The sequence below is a fragment of the Rhineura floridana genome, chromosome 15 (assembly GCF_030035675.1).
Source record: "Rhineura floridana isolate rRhiFlo1 chromosome 15, rRhiFlo1.hap2, whole genome shotgun sequence".
Lineage (NCBI taxonomy): Eukaryota > Metazoa > Chordata > Lepidosauria > Squamata > Rhineuridae > Rhineura > Rhineura floridana.
The window spans coordinates 5,866,117-5,882,493 of NC_084494.1; the positions used below are offsets into that span (position 1 = coordinate 5,866,117).

General features: G+C 45.3%; 1 protein-coding gene across 4 annotated transcripts in view; it reads left to right on the forward strand.

Moving 5' to 3' along the window:
* The first annotated feature begins 10,724 nt into the window (after positions 1-10,724).
* Positions 10,725-16,377, forward strand: part of PTP4A2 (protein tyrosine phosphatase 4A2) — a 37,959-nt gene continuing 32,306 nt past the window's right edge. For 2 of the 4 annotated variants that reach the window (XM_061596152.1, XM_061596150.1), the window contains exon 1: positions 10,729-10,983. Coding sequence is in view for 1 of the 4 variants with exons in the window: in XM_061596153.1 (XP_061452137.1) it covers positions 10,975-10,983 (9 nt within the window). In the remaining 3 variants the exon portion in view is untranslated. Of the gene's footprint in view, positions 10,988-16,377 lie in introns of all 4 variants that reach the window. The other 2 variants (XM_061596153.1, XM_061596151.1) reach the window with 2 other exon arrangements.

Below are 16,377 nucleotides of genomic sequence, written 5' to 3' on the forward strand. Positions count from 1 at the left end.
TGGGAATTGTAGTTTGTAAAGTGTCCTGTGAGGCGTTAGAACATTAACAAACTACAGTTCCCAGGATTCATAGGGGGAAGCCATGACTGTTAAAGTACTATAAGAGTGGTTTAAACATATGGTGTGGATGTGACCTGAGACCACTACTCTCCTTTTCCTATTCCTGGCAGAAAAAATATTTGTTTCCCTTTAAGTCTGGCAGTCAATAACTCATGCATCCATAAACCAGCCTTCTCCAGCTTGGTGCTCTCCTGTTGTTTTGGACTACAATTTCCATCCGCCCCAGCCAGCATGATGGCAGAAGGGCACCACATTGGCGAAGGCTACTACAAACATATTGGATTGGAAAGCTGTGACTTAATGAAAATGGAAATGGATTGCCTTCAAGTTGATTCCGACTTATGGCGACCCTATGAATAGGTTTTTCATGGTAAGTGGTATTCAGAGGGGGTTTACCATTGCCTTCCTCTGAGGCTGAGAGGCAGTGACTGGCCCAAGGTCACCCTTGGTGAGTTTCATGGCTGTGTGGGGATTCGAATCCTGGTCTCCCAGGTCGTAGTCCAACACTTTAACCACTACACCACACTGGCTCTTGTGCCTTAATGAAGCACCTGAGTTTCATTTGTTTTTTCAGAAGATTTATACCCCACCTTTCAGTCGAATGATCCTCAAGGAGACTCTTGGGCTGCATTCACAATGTACATTTATTCCACAATTATTCCACTTTAAACAGTCATGGCTTTCCCCAAGGAATCCTGGAAGTGTAGTTTGTGATGGGTGGTGAGAGTTGTTAGAAGACCCCCTATTCCCCTCACAGAGCTACAGCTCCCAGAGTTCCATGGAAAGAGGGATTGATCATTAAGCCACTCTGGGAATTGTAGCTCTCTGAGAAGAGCTGGAGTCACATAACGACTCTCAGCACCCATCACAAACTACACTTCCCAAGTTTCTTTGGGGGAAGCCATGAGTGTTTAAAGTGGAATAAATGTATGGTGTGAATGTGGCCTTGTAAGCCAAAATGAAGATTTTTTATTGAAGGGTAGAATAAAACGTTCTGAATAATATACACACGGCCACACAACTCAGCAGCCCTTAGTCTTCTGCCATCCTGGAACGGCAGCTGGAGCCAAGCTGTCTTTCTGGCAGGGAAGAGGGGAAGCAACTGCTCCTTCTCTGGCCAATAGATGAGGCCAAGCTGGTCTCCTTCTTGCCATGGTGGACCTCTTGAGAAGTAAGTAGGGGAGCCTCCCAGTGGCCTTTGGTCTCCTGGCCAATTCCAGGGCCCAGGGCAACTTCTTTCAGTTGATTAATTGAAACAAATGTTTGTATGAACAAAACAAACCTTCTTCTAAGGGGGTGTTTGCCACCCACAGTTCTTCACCCTCTGTGATGATGATGATTATATCCATTTACAAGGCATGAGACAACAGATCCTTGTCCCAAGGGACATGCAATCAAAGAAACAGCTTAAGGGAAATAGCAGTGGGAGGGTGTGGATAATAATTTTATAGTTACAGCTACAATCCCATACACTCTTATTTGGTATTATGGAGCAGCTCAGTTCAGTGGGAACTTGCACATGCCCAGAGACTATGACTGTGATTTAACTCTGCTCTGAGCCACAGCTGTAAAGGGTCATTGGTTTGGGCAGGGGAAAATGAATATGTGAGCTAGTGATGATACTCAACCAGACTATGCTCTGACCTAATCAATTCCAGACTCCAATACTAAAGGCTAATTTGAGATAACATCGGTAATTTGGTTAGGAATCTCCTATCGTGAGTAAAACTGAGGACCAATCAGCAAGCATGCCCATCCAATCATAAACTAATCAAAGTTTCTTTCTGATTCCGCAAAGTAATTCAACCTCCTTATGCACAAGGGGGACACACCTTACTCATAGCCTGTGCTAGTTATTGTTTTGCATTTCTTTTGAGCTTACAAACTCAGTCTGTGTCAATTTCTGCCCTGTGGCAGTTCATTTAACTAACTTGACTCACAGGTGTCAGGAACTTTACACCCAGACCTATCTACTGCAGTGGACTATCACTCAGGTCCTAACCCAGAGCCTTTCAGAACAGATTTATGTTCTGGGCCTGAAGTTGATCAGTTCTCTCCCAATAACTGGACACCTCTTTCAGCCACCAGTTTCTTCAGTCCTGGGCTGTGGAACTATCCCCTGTTGCTCTGGTCCAGTCTTTCTTCTGCAAGAGTGCTCCATGCTTCTTTTCATAGATGCTCCATGGGAGAGGGCATCTTCAGCCTTCTCAAAACCATATTGGGAGGGTTCCAAAGACACCAGGTTGCTTGCTTGGAACCTCAGGAAAGCTGCCCCTACTTTCTCTGGGACAAAGGGAGATGGGCATTTTCTTCCTTTTCACTTCTTTCATTTCTTAAATCTCACTCTCTTTCTGCCCTCAAGAGGGCCAAGCCAAACTCATTTCCCTTCTAGCATTCCCCTGGAGTGTCAAGGCCGGGGGGGGGGGAGCAGAATGTAGATCTACTCCAATGTCAGTGAGGCAGTAAATCCACTCTGAGTTTTAGTCTGAGCTTTGAAGGAGCTGTCCAAGGTGAAACATTTATTAATTTATAAATAAATATTAAAATTGCAGCTATGGTGTGTTTAATACTAGCTCCGTGGAGCCAGTGTAGTCATTGGAAATGGCCTGCCTTCAAGTTGACCCTGACTTATGGCGACCCTATGAATAGGGTTTTCATAGTAAGCGGTATTCAGAGGGGGGTTGCCATTGCCTCCTGTGATGCGTCCTTCCCTGGCTCTCCCTGTCAGGTTCCTACCTGCTCGTCGTTACTGCCTGTCTCTAGGCACCACCAGGGACTCCACCAGTCTGGACCGCACTCTCTTATGTTTACCTATCCGCTCTAGCACAGATCTCAACAGATCCCCCTGCTAGGCAACCACCAGTAACGTCCCAATACTAGTATTCCCAGAGACTCTGAATACTGGTATTGTTATTCTCTTCACCGCTGCCACCATTTGTTACAGTTCCCCTTCAGCCTTGGTCATTACCTTACCCTCCCTTCTGGTCTGTGAAACCCCAGCCAAGGATCAGGCCTTTGGTAAACCAAATTAAGTATTTATTAAAGATAACAAAGCTAACAAGATTAACAAGATTTCTTCTTAAGGCACATAAGCATATGGTTTTACTCAATACTAATCCAAACTCCACCTCCCTCCTTCTCCACTCTCTCCTGGCAAACAACTCTCTCAAACCCCACCAAGCAATCCACTCTTTCTCTTCTCCCCCCAGATTCCACTCTCACTCTTCCTTTTATACATTCAGCCATTTTAAACACTCAGCCAATCATCTCGCATTCTACTGCCCATTCACTCCCCCTCTTTCACTCCACTTACCATGTATCTTCTAAAACAACAACACTTACCATATATACATTAACATAGGAACATCACATTTCCCCCCCCCTTAAACAACGGCAGAGTATTATTCCTGTTCCAGGATTTATACGTCGTGTTAACAAATAAAAGTCTCTATGGGGAAAATGTCTTTCTTTGTTCCTCTGTCTGGTCACGTCACTGCAGTCCCAGCCACTTGCCTGGAAAGTCCATCGGCCAGTACACTGTCCTTGCCTTTGATGAACTGGAAGTCCACTTGATAGTCCTGTGGGGCCCAGGACCACCTCTGCAGCATAGTGTTATGGTTTTTCATAGTCTGCAACCATAACAAGGCCCGATGATCCGTAGTCACTGTGAATCTTCGTCCCCACACGTATGGGCGCAACTTGTTCAGTCCCCACACGACTGCTAGGCACTCCTTCTGAACCGACGAATAGTTTTTCTCCCTCGGCGTCAGCTTGCGACTCAGGTACGCCACTGGATGTCTGGTGCCTTCTCTCTCCTGTAGCAAGACGACTCCCAGCGCCAGGTCTGACACATCTGTAGCCACGATGAATGGTTTCTCATAGTCTGGTGCTATTAATATGGGTCCTTGGCACAAGGCTTGCTTCAGTAGATCAAAAGCCTTCTGACATTCATCCGTCCATACCACACGCTCAGAACACCTCTTCTTTGTTAATTCATGCAAGGGGGTTGCTATTTCCCCAAAATTTCTCACAAACTTCCTATAAAATCCAGCCACACCCAGAAATGCCCTTACTTGTTTTTTGGTTAAGGGGATCGGCCACGCTTGTATTGCCTCCACCTTGCTCCATAAGGGGGTGATTTTCCCACTCCCCACCTTATGTCCTAAATAGATTACTTCCTTTAGTCCAAACTGGCATTTCTTAGCTTTTATTGTGAGGCCTGCTTTTCTTAAGGCCTCCAATACTGTTGTCAGATGTTGGACATGCTCAGGCACCGACTTGCTAAAAATGGCCACGTCATCGATATAGGCCACTGCAAAATCTGACATGCCTCGCAACACAGTATTGATTAGCCTCTGAAATGAACTTGGTGAGTTCCTTAGTCCCATGGGTAAGGTCACAAACTCATATAACCCATCTGGTGTACTGAAGGCAGTTTTGGCTCTGGATTGCTCGTCTAGTTCCATTTGCCAAAATCCTTTACAGAGATCTAGTGTAGAGATAATGGTTGCTGACCCCAATAACTCTAACATTGCATCTACCCTAGGCATAGGATACGCATCTGGGACAGTAATTTTATTGATTAGCCGATAATCAATGCAAAACCTTGTCGTTCCATCTTTTTTCGGAACCAGGACAATACTTGAGGCCCAGGGACTGATGGATTCCCTGATCACTCCTAATTCCAGCATCTCTTCCACCTCCTTTTTGATCTCATTCAAAACTTTCCCATTCACACGGTACGGAACAGATCTGATTGGGGCATGATCTCCAGTATCAATGGAATGTATAACTATACTGGTTCGGCCAGGTTTGTTGCTAAAGAGATTCCTATAGGTTTTCAAAACTCTCAGAATCTCTTCTTTTACTTCCTCCTCTACCTCCTCTGACCATTCCACTTGATCTACACCTCCTTTGTCTTTGCTTTCCTGTACCAAATCTGGAAGTTCAGGCCCACTTCCCTCAGAGAATAAGGTAACTTGCAACACCTTTGCATCCCTGGTATGGTAAGGCTTTAACATATTTACATGAACCACTTTGCTTTTGTTTAATTGGTCTGTGGTGATTACATATGTCACTGTGTCAAGCCTTTCTCTGATGGTATATGGTCCTTCCCAGTTAGCCTGTAATTTGTCATGTTTCCTGGGTATGAACGCCATAACCATATCTCCCACATCATACACACGTTCTCTGGCTGTTCTGTCATACCAGTAACTTTGCTTCTCCTGTGCATGACTCAAATTCTCTTTCACTACTTCCATCATTGATGTTAATTTATTGCGGAATTCCAATACAAAATCTACTACAGAAGTTTTGTACTCTCCCAGAGTTCCTTCCCATGAATTTTTTAATAGTTCCAAAGGTCCCCTCACTTTTCTAGTGAACATGAGTTCAAAGGGTGAGAAGCCTGTTGACTCTTGAGGGACTTCTCTATATGCAAATAAGAAGCATCCCAACCGTTCATCCCAGTCTTGTGGGTGATCTTGAACATAGCTTCTGATCATGCCCTTCAAAACGCCATTGAATCTCTCTGTTAACCCATTAGTGGCGGGATGGTAAGTAGTGGTCTTTAGATGTTTTAGACCACAACATTTCCACATACATTGCATCACTTCTCCCATGAATACACTGCCTTGATCCGTCAGCACTTCATGAGGGAAACCCAGCCTCATAAAGATTTTTAATAAAGCCTCTGCCACTACAGGGGCTTCTACAGATGTTAGTGCTTCTGCGTCTGGGTACCTGGTGGCAAAATCCACCACCACCAATAGATATTTCTTGCCATGCCTTGTGGGTTTGGAAAAAGGGCCCACCAAATCTATTCCCACTCTATAAAAGTGTTGTCCAATTATAGGAAGGGGCTTTAAGGGTGCCTTAGTCTTTACTCCACTTTTTCCCACCTTTTGGCATATTCCACAAGATAGACAATGTTGTTTTACATCTTTGGAGATGTTTGGCCAATAATAGTGTGCCGCCAATCTCCTCTTGGTCTTTTTTATTCCCAGATGTCCTGCACATGGGACATCGTGGGCTACCTCTAGCAATCTGGTTCTGTATTTGCTAGGTACTATCAATTGCTTCACTGGTTCACATTCATCCTTTCTCTCAGCAGGCATCCACAGTCTATATAAAATCCCATTCTCACACACAACTTGATTCCTCAGTTTGTCAGTGAAAGGAATCTGTTGGGTCAGCGCTTGTTCCTTTATCTGCTTCAGACTTATATCTTTATGCAGCTCTTCCCTGAATTGATCTGCTTCTTCCCCAGAGACCACTTGATACAGTTTGTCTTCTTCAGCAGGCCTGCTAGTGGTTGCTATGGTGACCTGAGGCTGGTTAACAGATTCCACCCTGTTTGTTTCAGCCCCCCTTAATATGGCTTCTTTTTCTCTGCCAATTTGCTGTCTGGTCACTACATATATTTTCCCCTGTGCCCCCATAACATCTCTTCCCAGTATTACTGGTTCTTGTTGCTGGGCATTAATACCAACTTTATATTGGCCCTTTCGGCCTCTCCATTCCATTTTCACCAGGGCCACAGGCAAACTTTGTGGTTGACCCCTCACTCCTTGGATAGTCACAGTTTCCTGAGGTAATATTACCTCAGATTTTATTAAATCTGGCCTCAGTAACGTCTGAGCGGCACCAGTGTCAAGCAATGCCCAATAATTTGCCCCTTGTACACTCACTTCCTCTCTCAGACTTGAATCAAGGTCTGTTACTTCTGTCCAGTTTATCTGGCAAAACTGAACCTTTTTCGCTGTTTCTAAAGCCTTGGGCTCTGTTTTCACTGCCCTTGTCTGAGCATGATTACTACTGGGGTTGGCAACCTCACATTGAAAACGTAGGTGCCCCGGTCTACCACATTTGTAGCATAATTTCTCCTCACTTTTAGGGTACACAGATCCACTCTGGGGTGTCCTGTGCCCTTCAGATTTTAATGGAGGACTCACTCGCTGTGGTACCACATCCCTTCTGCCAGCACTATATGGTCTGGGTTTAAACTCTCTTGATGTTTTCCCCACCCAGCCAGTTCTATTGGAGGCGAAGTGATCCGCCATCTCTGCGGCCTCCTGCACAGATGTAGGGGAACGGTCTTTGACCAGGAGCCTTATTTCTGGTGGTAACTGATGGTATAATTGATCCAGTATCATGAGGCTTTTCACCTCTTCCACTGACTGAGCTTTGGCACTACTCATCCACTTTCCAAATATATCCATCAACTTTGCTCCCAGTTCCACAAAAGACCTCCCTGTCTGTATCTGGCAGTTTCTGAAAAGCTTTCTAAAATAATCAGGCCCCAGTCTGAATCTTTTAAACACTGCTTCTTTGAATTCAGCATAGGTGACGGGCCTGTCTGAGGGGAAATATTGGTATACCTCAGCCAATTCCCCTTTAATCAGGTTTGATAAATACTGCATGTATTTATCTTCAGGTAGCCCCCACAACTGAGCTGCTTTTTCAAAGGTGCTGAGGTAAATTTGAGGATCTTGACCAGGCTCATAGATAGCAAAGTCCTTTGGAGTAATTTTTATTTTTGCTCCATCTCTGTCTTTCCTTGTCTCCTCAGAGTGAAATTTCTCTCTATCAAATTTTAACTTTTCTACTTGTAATTCAGCATCCAATGCTCGTTGCTTCTCCCTCTCCTCAAACCCCAATCTCATTCTCTCAATTTCCAACTCCCTGTTTTTCCTTCTCTGCACCTTCCATCCTCAATCTCTCAGCTTCCATCTTTAATCTCTCAGCTTCCAACTCCCTCTGCTTGTCTTTTTCCTCAGCCTCCCATCTTAACTTCTCTCTCAAGTACTCTATATAAGCGGGATTGCTTAAATATCCTTCTGGGGTCTCTTCCCTGACAGGTTGTTTTTGCTGGGCAGTAGCAAATCCTATAAGTGCTACCCTCAATTCATCTACCCCTTTACCCTCGTGAGGTAAATTGAATGTTATGCGCTTCTCCACCAGCTCCTCTCTTTTCATTTTTATGTATTCAGCCATGGTGTTTGAGTTCACTCACTCTTTGCCACACACTCTTTGCCAGTCACTCTCACAAGAAATCTTGTTTTGTTATTTCTGTTTGCCACACCACTGTTCTGGATTCTCTAGTATTCGTATCTGGATTCTCTGTTGTTCGTATCCCACCGCTACTGACACCACATGTGATGCGTCCTTCCCTGGCTCTCCCTGTCAGGTTCCTACCTGCTCGTGGTTACTGCCTGTCACTAGGCACCACCAGGGCCTCCACCAGTCCGGACCGCACTCTCTTATGGTTTACCTATCCGCCCTAGCACAGATCTCAACAGATCCCCCTGCTAGGCAACCACCAGTAACGTCCCAATACTAGTATTCCCAGAGACTCTGAATACTGGTATTGTTATTCTCTTCACCGCTGCCACCATTTGTTACAGTTCCCCTTCAGCCTTGGTCATTACCTTACCCTCCCTTCTGGTCTGTGAAACCCCAGCCAAGGATCAGGCCTTTGGTAAACCAAATTAAGTATTTATTAAAGATAACAAAGCTAACAAGATTAACAAGATTTCTTCTTAAGGCACATAAGCATATGGTTTTACTCAATACTAATCTGAACTCCACCTCCCTCCTTCTTCACTCTCTCCTGGCAAACAACTCTCTCAAACCCCACCAAGCAATCCACTCTTTCTCTTCTCCCCCCCCAGATTCCACTCTCACTCTTCCTTTTATACATTCAGCCATTTTAAACACTCAGCCAATCATCTCGCATTCTACTGCCCATTCACTCCCCCTCTTTCACTCCACTTACCATGTATCTTCTAAAACAACAACACTTACCATATATACATTAATATAGGAACATCACACCTCCCTCTGAGGCTGAGAGGCAGTGACTGGCCCAAGGTCACCCAGGGAGCTTCATGGCTGTGTGGAGATTCAAACCCTGTTCTCCCAGGTCATAGTCCAGCACCTTAACCACTACACCACACTGGCTGGCTGTAGTCACATTGGTGTATGCCAAATTCCCACACACAAAGCAAGGGTGCCTAAGCCAATGCAATTCTGTCTGGGTGTGCACAACCGAGTAGAGGCCCCTAACGTAGTATTACTAATTCCCCAAAATTAACCTTTCTGCCATAGGAATATAGGAAGCTGTCTTACACAGAATGAGACTATGGGTCCTTCTGTTTGAGGACTGTCTGCACCAGGGGTTCCCAAACATTTTTCCCCACTTGAAAATTTCTGAGGGTCTTGGCAGAATTTGTTTTATTTTTCTGCCTGTTGAGGCAATTGTAACGCATTGTGCTAGATGCTGTATGACTTTTCATTGTATTTTTATTCTTTTATTTTTTGTATGTTATTGTATCAGAATTTGCATTCCATAGAATTCAAACTGTAACAAAATAAAATGCAAGAAATAAAAAAGCAATAAATACAATTAAAAATGCATATGAATAGAATCATAGAATAGTAGAGTTGAAAGGGGCCTATGAGGCCATCAAGTCCAACCCTGTGCTCAATGCAGGAATCCAAATTAAAGCATCCTTGAGAGGTGGCTGCCCAGCTGCCTCTTGAAGGCCTCCAGTGTTGGGAGAGCCCACCACCACACTAGGTCATTGGTTCCATTGTCATACTGTTCTAAAAATTAGGAAGTTTTTCTGGATGTTCAGTTGAAATCTGGCTTCCTGTAACTTAATAAGGCCATACTGTGGACTTCCTGAATGAAACCCAGGGACCACAGTTTGGGAACTCCTGGTTTACAGTGATCGGCAGCCTACGGGGGTTGAACCTGGGACCTTTTGCTTGCCAGGCAGATGCTCTGCACTGACTCACAGCCTGTGCAAGCACACATGCATGCATGGATTTGTGCAAAACTACATCTGGAGCACTGGGAGTAAGTTCCACTGAGCTCACTTGGGTTTATTTCTGAGCTGACATCTATAGGATTGCACTGAAGTCACTGGGTAGCACTGGACTTGGTTCCTTCTGAGTGGGAAACGATCAGGGAGAAAACATGCTTTTATGGCAATGAATGGAGACCTGATAATCGTGCCAAACGCTTCAAGGAAAAAGTGGGGTTTTGATGGTTTTTGTATTTTTTAATTTATTTTTTAAAAAAACTTGCCCAATTAATGGGAAGGGGGGCGGTTTTTTTTACTCAAACATTTCTAATCTACTAAGGAGTCATCTACTACGCTTTGTCTAGTTTATATTAAATATAAAATGAATTATATTAAACGCAATCGAACCCGAATCTTCAGAGGGAGCTGTGCGACCATACCATTGTTTGATTAGGGGGGCGTTTCCCCTCCAGAGCAGGATCTGCCACTCTTGAATACGGGTGTGCGAGGTGGTGGCGAATTGCGCACGCGCGGACCGCCGCAACGGCCCGGCGTAACCATTCTTCCCTAGGAGAGGGAAGTCGGCTCAAACCATTCTTTAGGGGAGAGGCGGCGTACAGAGCCTGAACCGCCGTGCGTCAGCCTATTGCAAATGGAGGTCCTGGAAGAGAACGAGAAGGATGGCGACTGCGCCTGTACCATCCTTGGCCGCGGTGAAGGGGATCCGCTGAGGTGAGCGGACAGTACCATCACGCACGATGAGGGCGGGGAGAGGAGGGAGAGAAGGAAAGGAAGGTGGGGCGCGCCGCTTGCGCCTGCGCGAGAGCGGCGGGCGGGGCCTTTTCCTGGCGGGCCTTGTGGTTGGTGGGTGGCCGCCTGTCTGTCTTGTGCGGCTGGCTGAGGGGTATAGCGCGTCGCGTCGGCTGCCGGTCAGGTCCGGTTTGGGAGGCTTCGATTACGCGTCGTTGTCGGCTGTGCGCCCTTTTCCCCTTCCTCTTCTCCCTTCGCGGCTCTGGCCCGCTCCCGCGCCTTGACGCAGGAAGAGGGGCCCTCCCCGCCCGGGCCGTGTGGGAGGCGCCCGGTCCGCTCCGCGCCTGGACGTTCAATGCTCTCGGTGGGTGAGTGAGAGAGAGAGGGGAGAAGGGCGGCGGCGCTGGCTCGGGGCCTGTGTGGGAGGAGGGCCTGGGGAGAAGTGGAGAGGCAGGGGGAGGAGGAGATGAGGAGGACTGATCTAATGGGGGGGGGAGGCCGAGACATTGCAGTGAGGCCGTCGTCGTAGCAGCGGCACTGAAAACGGAGGGTCGGTGTGTTTGTGTTTGTGGCCACATTCACACTAGACATTTATTCCGTTATTACCCGTTAAACAGCCGTGGCTTCGCCCAAGGAATCCTGGGAAGTGTAGTGTGCTGAGGGTTGTTTAGGAGGCCCCTGTTCCCCCTCAGAGAGCTACAATTCCCCAAGTGGTTTAACAGATCAGTTGCTCTTCCCAGAGATTTCTGGGAGTTGTAGTTTGGGGTCTCCTAACAACTCTCAGTACTGCTTATAAACTACCCTTCCCAGGATTCTGTAGGGGAAAGCCATGACTGTCTAAAGTGGAATAAATGTCTGGTGTGGATGTGGCATGGCGTGTGTGTGTGGGGGAGGAACCATGCTTTCAGACACTTCCATTTACTTTTGGTGGGTGTGAGGTTTCTAGTGTCATTGATTGATTGATTGATTAAATATGCCTTTTCTCCCAGAAGGAACCCAGTATTAGTGGGGTGGGTGGGTGTGGGGATCCACACCTATGGGGGGAAAGAGGGGGGGACTTAGGGCTCGAGCCGCAAAGAACTTCTTTTGGTAGCGCTGGTGGCTGTGGGCCACTTTCAGGCCTTTCAGACTTTTTATTTTATTTTTGGATGGCTCTGAGGTTTTTAGTGAGTTAGACTGCAACCCAGTACACACTTACCTGAGAGTAAGTCCCGTTGAACCCAGTGGAGCTTACTCCTGAGTGGATGTGCATTGGATTGCAGTCTTAGTGTGGGAGAGCCACTTTTGAGACCTCTGAGATAGGAAGTTGGGGGTGGGGAGCGGGTTTAAGGAGGAGAATTGCTAAATGGGGGGAGGGGTGGGCATTGGAGAGGGGTGGGCAGAGACCATCCCAGGCTGAGATATGGAGGGAAGGATGGAAAGTTAAAAAGGACTTTTTTTGAGATGGGATCGTGACATGGGGTGAAGAAATGCCATTTTCAGGCTCTTCTGTTTCCTCTGGTGGCTCTGAGACTTGCGGTGGGGTGTGTGTGCATTGGTAGCAGGCAGAGTGAGGGATGGCAGAGGGGCCATGTGAGGGGAGAAGCTGAACTGAAAGAGGCCCTGTTTGGGGGTAGGGAGAGAAATGTCCACCACAGGGCCACCAGTTTCCTCTTGTGTTTATGACCTTTTATTGGAGTGGGTCCACATGACAGTGGATGGAAAACTTGCTATATGACTAAAGGGAGGGTTGTTAAGGAGCTGCAGTGGAGAGATGCTTGGAGGCCAAAGGAAAGGCCTGATCTGGTGAAGGAGGTGGGAAGAATGGATTCCCTTATCCCTTGTGGGGGTGCACTTATCTGGGGATGGGAAGTTTAGGAGAAGCCTTCAGAGTGCTGGGAAGCTGGAGATGGACAAAGTTGTTGATTTGTGAAGAGGTGGTGGAGCTGGCTTGGCCTAGCTTAGAAGTGCCACTTTATTTTATAAGGTAACTCCTGTTTGTTTTGGTTGCTGTGAGACTTGTTGGATGGATGGAAATGGAGTGGAGTTACTGGCTGGGAAGTTACGGGGCTTAAGGAGAGTGGAGTTCTTGGAAAGGTAGCAGTCTGGAGCCTAGTAGGGTTTTAGCAATGTGGGAGGGGAGAAGATCTGAAGGAGCAAGGGCTCTGAAGTGGTATAGTAACAGAAATGTTATACACAAAGAGAGAATAAATATTTCTATCATAGGTATGCTATCCTAGAATTGCTTGCTTTTTGTCTCTTGTTGTTATGGGACAATCTTGTTTTGAGTGGTCTAGAGAAACTGATAGGCTTGGTAAAAGAGGATCATGGCGTTGTGTGGAACGCTTACCCCAAAGGTATGGGGTAGAGACTAAAGTGGGGGCTTAAGGAAGGATTTCTAGACTTGGAGAAGAAAAGTGCGGGGCTGCTAGGCTGATGTCCACACCAGAAGGAAACAAAAAAGGTGATGATGAGGAAATTCTACAAGGAAAATGGCAGGCTTAAGAGCAATGACAGGAGAGTAACAGCATAGGACTATGAAGAACTAGGGAAAGCCTCTCCAAATGTAGTTGGTACTTCTGTATTGAGAGCTTTAGTACGGTCAGACCTAGGGAAGAAAGGAGGTTTGTGCTGAAGGATGTCTTCCAGGGGACGATGATGCAAGTGAGCATCAAGCCCAGAGTTGCAAAGATGTAGATGCAGATAATACCTATAAGTTGGGGAAATAGGTTGGGATGGAAACCTAAGTGGAGGTTTATGGAACGGTGTGTACGAACAACAGAAGCTGAGGAAGACATTTACAGGAATTGACAGTGCTGATGAAGGGCCATGGAGAGCAATGAGAGTGTGTACCAAGAGGTGGTGGTTTAATGAAAGGGCATACCTGCAGCTGGGAGTGCAGGACAAAGCCTGTTGTTCACATGCCATGGGGTAATTAAAAGGTGTAGAAAAGGAGGGCAGGGGCAGATTTTGAAAGAAAGAAAGAGTCACAGATAATCAGGGAAGGGAATAGGGAAAGTTGCATTGAATGGACTGAAGGACTGAAGGACTGGACTGAAGGAGCACGGCAAGGAAGGTTCAGGTGATAAAGAACCAAGAAGATGAAAGGAAGCTTGGTGTGGTTAAATCATTGCTTGAAGGAGGAGTCTCTGTGCAGGAAATAAAATTTGGAGGAAAGCACAGGACAGCCCTTAATGTTTGAAACCTTTTGGCATGTCCCATGTTTCCTTGACTTGGTTTGTTTTTTCTCGTGTTGTACAAATGTCTATGTGTCGTTTTTGGTATCCATGAACAGACTGGCATTTCTCACAAGCTCTAGTATGAATTGAAAATGAAGAGTACACGCTCCCTCTTCTTGAATGAGCAGGGCAGGTTGTGACTCAGAACTGCAGTAGTAAGGGGAAGAAGGCACCTCCCTCTGTGACTCAGAAATGTTATCTTTGGTTAGCCCTTGATGAGAAGAGCTTTTGTGGGGCTGGAAGGTTTATAAGAGGTGGGAGCAGAGGCCTCAAACTCATAGATGGCTTTTTTGTGGTAGTGGGGAGGGATCTCTGTAGCTTGTAGCGGTTTAGCCATAGAATGTCTAGATACAACAAAATTAGGAAAAAATAACTAATACCTTGTGAACAATTTTCAGCTTAACATCCACATTTTGAACCAAATTTTTCTTCCTGTTAAGCTGAACTGTGAATGTAATCTATCTGCTGTCCCTGCCTCTGTACTTTGTCCTGCTGTGGAATGCTATGCTGGTTAACTGTTTAATGGCCTCAGGAGGGAAGAGAGGTGGCATGATTGTACTGTTGCTTGTAATTTTTTTAAAAAAACACTATGCAGGTAATGATGCAACACTGCAGGTTCCTGATTCTGGCTGGAGTGTTCTATGTGCTTCTTTTTTAGGTACTGTGGTATAGTTTTTACTAAAAAGTGGTATATTTGACATAGACACTTAACGGATAGAAGCTTTATAACAGGGTAAACAAATGATGATAAAAAAGCAATTTAAATAAAAGAAACCTGAGTTTATTTTAAACATACTCTAGTCTGTAATGAACTCGGAATAGTGCAAAAATGTTTCTTAAAACTGGACTTTTGACCCACTTGAGAGGCTGCTTTTCTTTATGAAGAGAGAATGGTGGGTAAAACAGGAAAACATCTTCAGTCATCATACACCACAAATGTTAATAATCTAATATTTTTATACTGAGAGGAGGAGGGGGTTGTAATACTGTGTATGCTTTCTTGGGAGTAAGAAGCTTTATTGAAATCTGTGCAATTTAACTTCAGAGCTAAAGTAACATGAGATCAGACAGCACAAATCTAGAAAGACGGGAGAGGCTGTAGGTCAGATGCAGAGCACATGCTTTGCTTGTAGATAGTTCCAGGTTCAAACTCTGGCACCTCCAAGTAGGGCTGGGAAAAGACCTGTGCTTGAAACTCTGGAGAGCTATTGCTAAGTGAAGAGAAAACTTGGTCTTTTAGCAATTTGCAGGGCTAGATTCTGAAGTAGAACTGTTTCATGGATTCCAAATAAAAACAATGGTATTGTAGAAGTGTGTAGTTGCCTTTATTTAGAAAATCTATTGAGGCTACTGATAGTGATAGCCAGAAGTGCAAACTGGGGGTTCAGAATCATAGTGCTTCTGACTTCCAGATGTTAAGGGTTAATAGAGTGGATATGGGCTGTTCTGTAGTATGTGGCTGGCCATTTCTGACCATCAGAATGTTAAAGTTACATGGACTAGACTCAGCCTTTCCCAACTAGTGGGCCACCAGATGTTGTTGGAGCACAACTCCCATCAGCCTCAGCCAGCATTGCCAATGGTCAGGAAAGATGGGAATCTGGTGGCCCACTAGTTGGGAAAGGCTGGACTAGATCTATGTAGTAGATGCAGTCTAGTCTAATGCAGAACTTTGTTAAATAGCTCTGTTTTATAAAAATATGTTCCCTTTTATCATATTTTCGGTTTGACCTTTACCTTACTGCTATAAGTTCTTATAGTAAACTTGCTGGCTGAAAATAGAATGCATTAACTTAATTACCTGTGTGACCTGGAGGGACATCAAATAATTAGTCATTTGGGTAAACAGAACTGCTGTTGACATAGGTCATAGAAGCATGTGGGTGGGTCATCAAGTTGCTAGAGGCTGACATCTGGCTCAGGATGTGGACTATAGAAAGACTGGCTATTGACAAAAAACTTTCCATTCACCTGTGTACCTGTCTTTCTTTCCCTCCTCCAATATTGAAAGGGTTAGGACTGGGAAACAGATGCACATAAAAGAAATCCATCAGCTTTGTTCTAGTAATTTTAAATCACCTCAGGAAGGGCTGTAACTCAGTGGTAGAGGATCTGCTTTGCATTCAGAAGGTCCTAGGTTCAGTCCCCAATGGTATCTCCAGGTAGGTCTGAGCATGTCTCCTGCCTGAAACCCTGGAGAGTTGCTGCCAATCAGTGCAGACAGTATTGAGCCAACTTGGTATAAAGCAAGAGTTGAAATGTTCCTGTGTTTCTAAATTAATTTGTTTTGGAGAATTACTTGCTTTCCTCTTATTTTCAAATTCTGGAAAGTATCACACCTTTCTCTGCCAGCTGTTTTGTACATACACCTCATTTCGACTCTGTTTAGCCTGGTACACAACTTAAAATCCTGTGCATGAAGTCTTCACAGTTTATCTCATTTTTAGTGACTCCTTTTTTTAAAATCTCAGTTTATGAAATGAAGATGAAATAAAGTGCCTCCCAGTTGTTCCAACACTCTTTGCGTCTTGTGTGTAAGA